The following is a 14,165-nucleotide window of genomic DNA, read 5'->3' as shown; positions in this document are numbered from 1 at the left end:
AGAGCAAAACATGTTAAATTGTCAATGACAGCACAGCAACTATTTGTGTCAGTTAATTTAAGTTACTTTCACCACTACACTGATTCAGTGTCTTCAACCTCAAGCATTAACTCTGCTTCCAGCTTTGCTTGATCTGCTCAGATTTTTCAGCATTTTTTTTTTGTTTTTTTATTTCACCTCTCTACTTTTTGGCTAGAACAACTCAAGTTTGCCTCTAACCTTCAAGTGGATATGTTAAGTTGCCAGAATGCATTATGGCCAGAAGCATTCAGGTGGCATTTAGACAGGGGCATGACAGGCAAGATAATGAGGGATATGGACCACATGCAGGTAGAGGTGCGTTTTAAATTAGCATCATGTTTGGCACACACACAAGATAGGCTGAAGGGCCTGTTCCTGTGCTCTGCTACGTTCATGTGGTTAAAAGGCAACCCAATAATACAGCTCAGGGAACATAAAAGCAGTTCTGTTTCTGCACTCAGGTGAAAATCATGTTTTATAATTTGCACTTCAAGGTGCCTGCACCAACTTTTGCCATCTCAGATCCTGCCAGCAAAAGAGGGAAAGTATTTTCTACTCATATAGTTCAGGGATCTGATGTCAGAAGCATATATTCCCAGATCACGTATGGTGCAGATTAATCTGGAGTACTTCTCCTTTTATTCAGATATAAAAGTGTGCCACAGAAAGCTTAATCTGGTACACCAGTGTGATGACTTTCCTCTCTCCCACCTGCCCAACGGTCTCCTACATCATCCATCATGTTTCAAACCTACTGGGCAATGAATTGAACAATGGCAGAGGAGACTAGTCCAGCTCTGAATATATTATAAATGAAATAACAATTTTCTCACTTGAAATAGCTTGAACACATCACCTAAAACACTTCCACATAGAATTTTTGACATCATTCATATGGAATACACTGTTTCAGCAGTTAAGCAAAACTACCTCAAGAAAAAGTTATATTCCTAAATATGGAATACAACTATTTTGTATTCCAGTTAATTTTCTACATTCTAAAATTAGTCAAGGCTACTCCGTAATCTAATGTCTGGTTTTTATTGTTTTTCTAAATTTTCTATAAACAATTCAAGATTCATGCCTTCATATCTAAACAATTATAGGCACTACATTTCCACTACTTCTATAATACTGCCCACAGTGATATTACACCAAAACTCAAAGGATGGTAAAAAAAAACTCTGTAAGCCCATCTTACCACCAGGGAATATGTTTGTAAATTCCACAGTGGGTAATGTTCCTAAAAATCTAAGCACAGAAACATTAAGCAAAATAATTAAACAAAGAGCAGTATACTATTATAATACAAAATTGTTTTCTAAAAATAGGTATTTTCTGTTTCCCAAAATATCACAAAAGTGTTCCCATTTGTCATACCCAGGATTTTTTTCCCCATCAGTAAAGTATATTATTGCACACTGTCAACATTCACAACACAAGGCAGTGACAATATTGTTGGCATGATGTCGTTGACATTTAATCAACATTTGCTTCTGCCCTTCAGGCCACGTAATAAGATTTCTATTCTATGACTTAACATGTGCTCACGTTGCTAAATATAGTTTAGAAACATTCAACTTACTTCCATTAAGCTCGAATGAACACCAATGAGATAGGGCATTGGGGCACTGGAAAAGAAAACAAATTCTTAAGTGTTTATAAGCAGATCATAATGACTGAATATCAAGGCCTGCATTGTTGGTCAACCAATGTGTTTTAACATGTGTCTAGTGGAATACACAGCCCCACTCAAAAACCTTTCACACAGTGAGCTCCACACCTCGACTGTGGATAAACAAGTGGGAGATACACTTACATAGGAAATGAGAGAATTAATAATCAGTAAGGAATAAGGGAGTTACGCTAGTACCTAGATCAAATGAAGAAGTTGGTATGATGTGCCCAGCTGTCAGGATTTCTAAAATAATTAGATATGATGAAAAACAGATCTGGAAATTTGAGGGTATAACTTTTAATTGTAAATACGTATTTGCAGCGCAAAAGGATTCTAGTAATGCATTGTACGAAATCTTTCCATATGAGAGCATGGACCAATATTATGGTTTTGCATGCACACACATGTGCATTAAATGGATAAAATTAGTGAATTATGAAATAATGCTTCTTTGGCATGCAAATTATAACAGAAATGGGCAACTATTAACAAGGCTTGTTTTTACTGAAGGATATTATTTGTTAAAAATGCAATTTCCTATGGCAATTACTGTCCTTACATTATGTAGTAAATGATAAATAACTGCTCTCATTTAATAAAATAAGGTTTGTAGAAACACTGCCACTGTATGTGCGTTTATGCTGTAAGCAGTGGCTTCCCCATTAGAAAATGAACTGAAAGATCGCTTCAGAACAAGAACCAACAAATGATCAATTTAATATGGGGTTCTGAGACTCATTTCCCAGCACAATATTGCATCACTGTACTGACAACTCCTTCACTGCTTTTTTTATCCACAGCATGATAGGTGGCTTCTGAAACAACTATGTCTGGCGTCAGCAATTAACACTGACAACTGCATGTGTTTGATATTTCACACAGAAGTATTAGGATATTCTTCTTTATGAAAGGAGAGGAAATACTTCTGATTAAATTTGAAGTATTCCATTATTTAGGGGCAAGGGCAAAATTGTCCTTCATTTCCAGGCAGCGTGCTGTTCTTTCCAGCTTTTTTAAAAAAAAAACAGAATAAATTCACAGAAGCTAAGATGTTTATAAAAGGCTAAAATGCTTCTCTCAAATATTAACAGTACACAGAATACAGTCTCCAGCTAATAACATTTTAATCTCTATTTTTGAATAGTCATGACTAGCTTAATTTGTGTAAACAGCAACATAAACCCTGCCAGCAAGGTAATCCCAGAATAGTTCTCCAATCCCTAATGAATCTACAAGACTGGCATTCTGTCCTATATGTAGTCCTGTGTTTAATTACAATAACTTCATTATGTATTTTCATATGTAATTAATAGTTTCAGGTTTTGATTTTTTATGTTTACAATCTTTTCATGAATTATCTAGTATATTCCACAATTATTAAGGTTATAAGGTAAATTATTAAGGTTACAACATTTAAATGAAACTCTCTGAATAAAGTAACAGAAGAAATTTAACAATAACATCTTTTAAATAATCTGAAAACAAGTATTCTTTGAGCAGAGTACATATAAAGATCATTTTAGGTCAATGTTTGTGGGTGTCACTTGCAAGGCTAGTGTGCATTGCCTGCCCATAATTGCCCTTGAACTGTGGAGGCAATTAAAAGCCAACTATGCCAGTGGTTCTGGAATCACATATCGGCCAGATCAGATAAGGATGACAGAGTTTCTTCTCTGAAGGGACATCAGTGAACCAGATGAGTTTTACGACAAGTGGTTTCATGGTCAATGCTACTGACAACAGCTTTTCATTCCAGACTTACTTAATTATTTGAATTCCCCAGCTGCCGTGGTAGGATTCGAGCTCATGTCTCTGGATCAGTGGTCCAGAACTGGTTACTAGTTCAGTAACTCAACCACAATGCAGCACAAGGCCTCATTAACACCATTAACACAAGATGCAATAAATAATTGCAGGCTATATTGATTCTCCCTCCTCCTGGCCCCACCAAGCATTTATAATCATATTAAACCATCTGATGCATATGCTTTAATGGAAGCAGCTCTTCCCACTCAAATCACTATGGTCTATAGCTGATACAACACTGATTAGAAAGTCCATCTGTCAAATTTCACAGTAAAATAAAAAATAAATTTACACTCTTTACATGAGGCATCTTAATTTTGAACAGCTGGAAATTCAATGCAGAATCACTTTAGCAGCTGCAGTGTTTCAAATGAAATATTTTTAAATTGCATCCAGCACAAACAGCAGATTCCTCAACCTAGTATTTATTTGTATTTGACAATTGTTAACTGTATCCTCACAATTGCTTTTAGCTTGTTCAAAGAATGAGCTCATCAAGTATTCCATAATAGCTCTTCTGCCCTACAATTGCAACACACAGACATGATGTGAACAAGCATGGTTGAAAATTGCAAACATGTTAACAGGGATCTCAAAATTAATTTTGAGATCAAAATTGCAACATGAACAAATTGCAATGTATCATTTGATTAGAATTTGCTTTAACAATGCAGACTGTTATTGGGAAAACAAAGGGCAGGGAAGAGGGAGAAAAGGACCTGTGGGTGAATACACTGACATGCATAGTTGTTTAAAGAATTTGGGCTTCTGGATTGATAATCAAGGAAGGGCCATAGATTAAATACAGTCAATTCTGAAAATCAAAAGCAATCTCCTCTTTTGTTCTACTGGTTCTACTGAATTCAGTGCTGATTTCATTCTTGCACCTTTAGTGAGTTGGAAAGATTTAGTAGGATTGCACTCGATAACTTGTCAGCAATGGCAAGTACAACCAGACTTTTTAAATTTGATAAATTGTTAAATTTGTTGATGGAAATACCAGAAGGAATATCGTTTCACTTAATTATTAATTTATTCATTGCCGGAAACACAATTTTAATCTGGGCATCTTGTCAATGGATTGAGAACCAGCCCAGACAAGAGTTACCCACTGTTGCTTCATACTCACAGAAGGGAAGAAGAATAAACCAGAGGCCAGGAATAGCAGTTCACTGAGTTTGTAAGAATGATCCTGTTGATATCAGTAGACTCCATCTGGTTGCAAAGCATCTCTGAAAATTGCTTCTCTTTGCTCGAACAGAGCCACCCAGCTGTCCCCCAATTATCTTCCATCCACTCATCACCTGTGTGTTGTCCCTTGATGACCTTCTCTATGCATTTCCAGTTCACTTATGAACATGCACTTTAACAACAACTTTCTCACCATGACTCCTCTTTATCTTTCCCATAGGTTCTTGGGGCAAGACCACAGCTTTGACATCCAGTCTCCGACGGAATAATTTCAGCCTCTTTTAAATAAGCTCACCATTACTCCATCCTCCCTGACCATAGTCTCAAGCTGACCCAGAAGGCAAAGTTTTCACCTTGACACCAAGGAGTAAACACACCTTTCCGTCACCAAGCCATCAATTGTCACCTTAATCATGTTACACACTACTGCCCCAGCTACACTTGCTTAAAGCTTGAAAGCTACTTGTTTTTTAAAAAATTTTCAGACATAACTATTCCTATACCTCCCATGTTTCGGTTTCCAGCCATAATATATTTCAGGTAACTCAAAGCCTGTAGCCTTTCAGACACCAGTGCTTAGTATGACTCATCATCAGCATTTAGCTCTTACCTGCTACTTAAATCCCTCTGAAGCAAGGGTTACCAACCAGGGCACCACAGGCCCCTTGGTTAATGGCATAAAAAAGGTTGGGAAACCCTGCTGTAAAGGCTTTCCCACTTCTAATGTAACCATGAACAATTCTTTATATAGTCACAACAAGCTTTTCATTCCTCTAAGCCAGGGTTCCCAAACTTTTTTATGCCTTGGATCGATACTGTTAAGCAAACAGTCTGTGGACCCAGGTTGGGCACCCCTGCTCTCAGCCCATTTTCTTATGCATTGCCCTGCACACATACTGGCATTATGCCTTGGCTACCACTTTTAGCAAACTTTCAGACACTTGCACTGTCATCTGCTACTTTTGGCTCAGCTTCCACTTTTGCCTTTGTGAAATGTGTTGAGATCTTTTCCTGCATCAGAAGCATATTTATATTGCATCATGAAATCATGAACAGAGAGCATGCTGTTTATAATCAATAGTAGACTCACTCAGTCTATTTTGTCACGATAGTGATTACATATCTTGGAATACAAAACATATGAAGCATTACACGCGTAAGCAGATAGCCCACAATGTAGAAATGATGATACAACCATTTTTTAAAATATAATTCTGTCTTCATGCTTTTGAGTACACTAGGCAACTGATCAAAGAAAGATATCCAACCTGTTCCTGTGCTGCACTCATCAATGTTCTATATAATCAAGTGAGAGATTATTTTTAATTTTCTGAAATATGAGTTTAAATATTTTCAGGTTTTGATAGTAGAGTTCCTAGTTTTTAAGATGAAGTCATTAGACCGTGCTACAACTCACTTTTAAAAATTAACTGGCACCACCTCAAAACACGTTGCTGAGGGCTAACAAATGAGTTCAATATCAATCAGTTGCAAATATCTTTTATCCATTTTCCACTGTGCAAATGCCATGGAGAAATAAATGGCAATAAATAAACAGATTTTGCAACAGCCTTTAAAGGGTTCCGAGGAAGTTTTCTTACAGGACTTAGATATACTTATTCAATTCTTTACCTTTTATTAAGGAGCTAGAGAAAAGAAATAGCATATCTCCGGAACTTGCAATGCACTCATCCATAATAATAACACAGTGGATGAAGCCCCAACGGTGGTTCTACAAACCTCATGACACTGTCATATTAATATACAGAATCTTGGTGTTATCCAGAGTTTTAAAATCTACATTGGTAACTAAAGCAGAGATCTCCAAGGTAGATTAGTAGCCTTACCAGCAATAGTCCAGCAGGTGGGGAGGGAGCACTGGGATGTAAATATGCTGCCAATACATTGGATAGATCATGGCAGCTGATGCATGAACACAAGCCGTTAACTGAAAATAACAAAAAACAATACGTTCACAAACAAAATTGACTAGAAAATCACAGCAAAACACAGAACAGTCGACTACAAATCCTTATGCTAAAAATGTTTAATGATAAAAAAAATGTTCAACAGTGAAAAGGTCACGTCTGCACCATAATTTGCTCATCTTCAGGATTAAAATAACATGATTAAATATGGAAAAGAACAGGGTCTGAAGGCTCCTGAGGGATATCATTAGGGCAAATTGCCAAGAATGAAACATGAGCCAGCCAGGAGAGTCTCGAGGCTGAAAAACTCTGAGGGATTGAAATGTTCGACAGTTGGAGCTATGGTGATGTGTGAACTGCAGCTTGAGTTATCAAGAGAATTTGTTCACTGACACATGGAATGCCACTATTGACCAGCAACTGCCCGAGCTAAACAGCTGTACAGTTGAAAGCATAAATATATTATAGCTTTTTATCTCCAGTCAATGCTCTGGAACCAACTTATTTGCTTTTGTGTTGCGATGGAACCATGTACAAAAACAGTAAAGCTTACTATACAACTACTGCACATCTTAATTGTGAGCATTTTGCTGATCTAAACAAACCATGCAATTAGATTGTAAAGATTATTTGACAGAGTGGGTCATCTCATGAAGCAATTTTTATTAACTACGATAAACTCACAATTGTGGCTACCAATAATACTTTAGTCTTCCATTTAGAGCATTTATAATTGAAACTGTAATTTATTTTAAGCTGGCAATACATTCCATCTTATTTTGTTGATATACTCATCCATAATTTGTGTTTTAAAACATCCAGTTTTGGGACCTGTGTGTCCACTATTTACTGACCATCTCTATTTGCACTTGACTACAGAGTAGTGAGTTCCATTGAACTGCTGCATGTTCTCCCAGAATGCAATTATGTAAGAAGCACCAGCATTTTAGAACCAGTGACAAAGGGCCAGCAACATATTTCAAAATCTGGCTGCATTGAAATTTGGAGGGAACACATGATCATGATGTTCCCACATGCCAAATGCTCTTGTTTCTTCTTGACAACGGAGATCATAGATTTGGGAGGCTTGATCAAACCTGCACTATGTCCCTTCCCTAATTCCACACAAACAGACTCAGAAAACTTCTAGGTTTTCAAAGTATTGCAATTCCACTCAAATAGACAAAATGTAAATAGGTAGTATTGTTTCTGTTAACTGCTTCAAACCATTATACAGAAAGGAAGCAGTATAAAGTAGGCTGAAGGTTAAGAAATATTAAACTGTCATTCAAGAAAACTATGTTCATTAAAATCACCATACAGTTATCAAAGCTTACATCATTGCTACATATAAAAATTTTTGGATATCATGCAGTCTAATTCTTCATAATACACTGCACTTGGGAGTTTCGACGCTGCGGTTGTCATATATTCTGTATTTGATTCTATATGCAGAAGTAGGGAGCAAATTCTTTACATCAGTGAGGCTGCAACAATGGGGATGTGATTTAATGCTGTACCCATCAATATCTTTCTCCTTGAAGTATTTTAGTTGCAATCTCCATCTTCACTCTCCTCACCTGATTACTCCCTCTTGTCTGCTTCCACCAAACACCCACCTTTCTTTATCTCCCAGATTTATCCTTACTTCATCTGGCTCCAGCCACCAGCCTCTGTCTCATCCCTCCTCCTTTCCTCTTTATATTAGCTATCACCCTGCTTCACTCTCAGTCCTGATGCAGAGTTTAGACCTAAAATATCTATAAATCCTTCCCATTCCCCTATCACAGATACAGTTCGGCCCACTGAGCTACACCAGCAGTATTATTTTGGCTACAGATTCCGGCATCATGTGCCTCCATTTCACCAGTCATCTCACTGGGGCTTCAAGTGCACAGGATTCTCATTGCCTAGCCTTTGATCAGCACTTTCCTCTCATTGGCTAATATGGACAGCATTCAAAATCACAAGCATCACTGATTATGTTTTGAGACTCACGGACACCATGCAGAACATTATACACTTACCGCAAAATTTTAAAACAACGAAGGAAATTTTATTTTTGTGAGATATCCAATTTTACATTAACCTCTTGCGTTTTGTCTAAGTTGTGATATACCCAATATCTGAGAACTTTTAAAGCACTAATTAGATACTATTGAAATCCAAAGATACAACTTGCCTCAGATAATACGAGGGGTGATTGATAAGTTCATGGCCTAAGGTAGAAGGAGTCAATTTTAGAAAACCTAGCACATTTATTTTTCAACATAGTCCCCTCCTACATTTACACATTTAGTCCAGCGGTCGTGGAGCATACGGATCTTGGACCTCCAGAAAGTGTCCACAGCAGGGGTGATTGATAAGTTTGTGGCCTAAGGTAGAAGGAGATGAGTTATACAGCTCTCGTTACATGCACATACAGGTCAACTCTTTGAGTGATTATGCAGAAAGTTTGAAGTTAATAACTCATCTCCTTCTACCTTAGGCTACGAACATCAATCATCCCTGCTGTGGACACTTTCTGGAGGTCCAAGATCCGTATGCTCCACGCCCGCTGGAGTAAGTGTGTAAATATAGGAGAGGACTATGTTGAAAAATAAATGTGCTAGGCTTTCTAAAATTAACGCCCTCTACCTTAGGCCACGAACTTATCAATCACCCCTCGTACATTACACCTAGATTACAATATAGGACTGAGTTCCAATATATTTGCAAAGTACACACAAAAACGTCAAGAATGGAGAATACGAACACCAGTTAAACTCCTAACAATTACGATGGCAGCCATGAAAGAACTTCCTGTAATCTTAGCAGATCAGTAATGCAATCTTATACAAATAAAACATAATTTTAATAATTCCAAGACTGTAGATTTGACACTGTGTGGAGCTAGATCCCTTTTAAACAGAAAAATTAAACAATTGTCACTGTAAGGCTGATACCCCAGATACTCCTGCAACTCCTTTTGTTTCCTACCTGCATTCCTAATGAAAATCAATTAAACAAATGCAAATCATCTCCAAAGTACTTTTTCATACAAGCATAACCCTACACTCCATTAAAAAGTCCATATAGGATTGTCTTGCTAATAAATATATGTTAAATCCAAAAAGCGTGTTATTCATTATTCATCATGAAATAAACATTATGGAGATTTTGTTTTATTCTTGGGGATTTTAATAGAATTTTACAATGTCACACTATGGTATTTACCTCTATATTGAAAGTGCCTTTGAGATTTATTCAAAGGTTCTCGAGCTGCAAAGACATTAGCTGAGCATTTCTAGTGCTCAGAAGAGAGTTGAGCACTCAGAGGTAAGTACGCCCATAAACAATCGTAAAATTGTTATAAAGAATAATAAAAATGCATCCTGCATTTGAGGTTGTAGCTAGATTAAAATTGGCACTCAAAAACAGACTGGCAGTCGCTGTTGAAATGGAACTCTGTCTGATTAATGCATCGTATAACTATCTCCCAAACCACTGGAATAATCTACTAACATGATAATTCACCAGAAGCATTGATGTGATCTGTAAGTGGCTAAATGATGTGTCCCATCTTTGACAAAACACAAATACTGTTTTTTTCACCATTTTACTGATGAAATATTGAATGAATTGACAATAGTAACAAAGGATTAAGAATTAAGAAAAAGAACACATCAATATGGTATTGTGTCTTGCGGCTGCTACAATCCTCTGCAGCCGCACAATGATTTGCACAAATACAACTGTCCTGACCTAGAGAGAATTCTACCAACATGCTTATAGTTCCGCTCATGTTTTTCACCTTGCAATGCTCAAACTGAGATGTTTTAAGAACATCACATGAAGAGTCTGCATTGCATCAACATTTCAATTACTAAATTATCAGTTTAACCAAATTACCAAGATTCAACTGCACACTGCACAAGATGAACTCCACAGAATAATCTCACACCACTTTTCTTTGCAATCATTGTTGGGTTACAATTACTGGCCAGTTTTGGTGTTACCCCCGACTACCGCAGCAAGAGAAACTTGACCCATCTCTAATGGATCAAAATCACCTCTTGAACAACCACAAACCTTCCACTTCTAAATCCACATAAATGCTCTTTGGGAAACCTGATTTTCAATGTGACTATATTTTACAGCAGCACCTATCATGCCTGTAGGTTGGTACTCTAATTTTTTCTATATATGAAGCTAGCAATTGGAGCAGAGTACCTTGCCACTGCAAGTTCTGTTTCGATGCAGCTGCAGTCGCTAGCCTGTGCATGTCACTGTGGTGCAGCCTATGATTTTGATGATTCATTGAGGCAGCCAGAAGCTACATTGACATGAAGTAAGGTTTGATGCTTCTTTCATGATCTTTCACACTCATGCTTCCAATACCTCATCCTACACCACTCATCGACATCCAGTTCCTTTTTATTTGCAAAATTACCTCTGTGTACGTGCCTCAACTTCCAAGAAACAACTCTCTAGGCTACAGCAATAAGCATCTCCACTTAGCACTCTATATCCTTTCTGGTCACTGAAGTACTTCAAGAAATATCACACAACAAGCACCTTGATTGACTTCTGAGTAGCAATTGGTATGTTATTAATCAAGGGAAAAGCTGGCCACTAGTACTGCTGACAAGAGAAACCAACCAACAATGCCAGTTTTAGATATAGCTCATTGCTATTCCTTGTTAAACTAAACTGAATGTTTTAGCACAACATTACAGAATCACAAATACTGACCTTATGGTTCTGGTACTATGAAACTATCCCATGGGGTGAGTAAATGACTGAGTGTTATAAATAACCTGAAGCTGAAAACTAAATGTTTTATTGTACACAAGAGCTTTGTTTTTTTTTTTAAGGCAACATTTCATAGCTAACTTCCATAAAGCTGCAGTCAATACTTGTTTAAAATCTGTATTTTGTTCCAATCACCTGCAGATTCAAACACATTGGTGAAATCAAAGCATTTTTTCATCGTGAGATTTCGTCAAATGATGTACTTAGTAATGTCTGTAATAGCCCTTAACTGCACCAATTGTACTTCTGGGCACAAATTGTTGACATAACTGCCCCGATGCTATCTAAATCATGGAAATGTGTGAGCTATTTCAATACCACTTATAGAGTCATAAAGAAGTACAGCACAGAAACAAACTCTTCAGCCCATCTAGCTCTTGCGAAAACCATTTGAACTCCCTCCTCCCATCGACCAGCACTGCGACCATAGCCCTCTATACCCCTACTGTCCATGTACCTATCCAAACCTTGCTTAAACAGTGAAATCGAGCTCACATGCACCATGTACTGGCAGCTCATTCCACATTTTCACAACCCTCTGAGTGAAAAAGTTTCCCCTGAAGTTCCCCTTAAACTTTTCACCTTTCAACTTTAATCCTTGACCTCTAGTTGCAGGCCCACCCAACCTTAGCGGAAAAAGCCTGATTGCATTTACCCTATCTTTACCCCTCATAATTTTGTATACCTCATTCAAATCTCATGTCAATCTTCTACATTCCAATCAATAAAGTTCTAACTTTTTCAATCTTTTCTTATACCCAAGGTCTTCCAGACCCGGCAACATCCTCAAAAATTTTCTCTGTACTCTGTCAACCTTATTTACATCTTTCCTATAGGTAGATGACCAAAACTGCACACAATACTCCAAATAGGCTCACCAATGTATTCATCATAACATCCCTTCTCCTGTACTCAATACTTTGATCCATGAAGGCCAATGTACCAAAAGCTTTCTTTATGACCCTACCTACCTGTAACACCACTTTCACTGAATTATGGACCAGTTTTCCCAGATCCCTTTGTTTTACCACACTCCTGAGTGCCCTACCATTCGCTGTATAAGACTTACCCTGGTTGGTCCTACCAAAGTGTAATACCTCACACTTGTCTGCATCAGACAAAGGAGATGGTGATGGACTTCAGGAAGACTAAGCCTATATTGCTCCTGGCTACATTTGATGGTGAGGACATGGATGTGGTGAAGACCTACAAGTACCTGGGGATGTACCTGGATGATAGACTGGGCCAGAGTCACCTCCACTTCCTGAGGAGACTGAGGTCCTTTGGAGTATGCAGGCCTCTCCTTCACATGTTCTACCAGTCTGTTGTCGCCAGTACATTCTCCTATGCGGTGGTGTGCTGGGGCAATGGCATCAACATGGGTGATGCCAAAAGGCTCAATAAACTGATTAGAAAGGGTAGCTCTGTTATTGAAGTCAAACTGGATACACTGGAGGCTGCAGCAGAACAAAGGACCCTGTAGAAAATCCTGGCAATTCTGGACAATGTTTCTCACCCTCTGCATGCCACCTTTGCTGAACCGAGGAACACTTCTAGTAATAGACTAAGATAACTGCATTGCTTCAAAGAGCATGATATGAGGTCATTTTTACCCTTGGCCATTCGTCTGTATAATGAGTCAACCTATAGATGGGGAAGTGACGACACCCTCCTGTTACTCTGTTTGAGGTGACTTATTTTATTATTTTTTTATTCTTTCTTACTTCTCTTTTAATATCTGTGTATCTGTGCATTTGTAATGCTATTGTGGCACTGTAATTTCCTTTGGGATCAATAAAGAACCTATCTTTCAATCTATCTATCTAAATTCCATCTGCCATTTTTCAGCCCAATTTCCGCTGATAGCCTTCCTCGCTGTCCAGTACACCCCCAATCTTGGTGTCATCTGCAAATTTGCTGGTTCTGTTAGCCACATTATTATCCAGGTCACTGATAAAAACGACAAACTCTTTATAATATCTATTTCTACTTCTGTTGACAATATTTATTATCAAGACTTTCTTTTGTATTTGTACCAATAGAAATCAAGTGAACAAAAATGTCTTCAGATGGGGGTTAAAAAGCACCTTTTCAATGTGGTAACTGAAATTGACTTCCTTCCCGGAACACCATATGTCCAAAATAAAGAAAACAGTGTCCAACTTACCAGAAAATGATGTGTAGTTTAAAAACAATAATTTTCTTCATTACAAGAGTTATTTTAATACATATTATCAAGGCAAGAATATAACAGAGATAGTTATGGAGACAACACAATACAATAGCAACCTCTTTGTTGAGAATCGACCGAACCCAGTCAAATCACAACTTTCCATTTATCTTCTGGATAAGCTAACATCTGTCCTCTCTCTTTATGGTGAATTAGGTACAATGGAGTTTTGTTCTGCAAACATTTCATTTTACATAAATTGTATTTCATAGTATTTCATTAAAATCATGATACTAAGTAAAACAAAATTAGTGTTCTGATATTATTTTGTATAGTACAGTTTGTAGAATTAATAAAGAACTCACTTCTCCACTATAACAATGAATGCACTATTTATCACCATCAATTGGACAGTGTCTCCCTATCCCACAGGATCTGCCACAGAGAGTGTTTGATGTTACAAAGTCAGGACAACATCATGTTCAAATTGCAATCCTATTTTGGAAAATAAGATGTTGCCAGAAATTGCCGCTCAGCCCAAATCCAAGTATTGAATCCTTATCGAGGAAGCATTGTC

General features: G+C 37.6%; 1 protein-coding gene across 2 annotated transcripts in view; it reads right to left on the bottom strand.

Moving 5' to 3' along the window:
* dennd1b (DENN/MADD domain containing 1B) overlaps positions 1-14,165 on the bottom strand; it is a 328,593-nt gene that overhangs the window by 89,309 nt on the left and 225,119 nt on the right. For both annotated transcript variants that reach the window (XM_073063504.1, XM_073063505.1), the window contains 2 exons: positions 6,544-6,644; positions 1,607-1,652 (listed from right to left, as the gene is read on the bottom strand). In XM_073063504.1, the coding sequence (XP_072919605.1) occupies positions 1,607-1,652; positions 6,544-6,644 (147 nt within the window). The remainder of the gene's footprint in view (positions 1-1,606; positions 1,653-6,543; positions 6,645-14,165) is intronic.

Source organism: Hemitrygon akajei, chromosome 12, assembly GCF_048418815.1.
Source record: "Hemitrygon akajei chromosome 12, sHemAka1.3, whole genome shotgun sequence".
NCBI classification, from domain to species: Eukaryota; Metazoa; Chordata; class Chondrichthyes; order Myliobatiformes; family Dasyatidae; genus Hemitrygon; species Hemitrygon akajei.
Note: the sequence above shows the minus strand (reverse complement) of the source record. Positions and strands in the feature narration are given on the sequence as shown.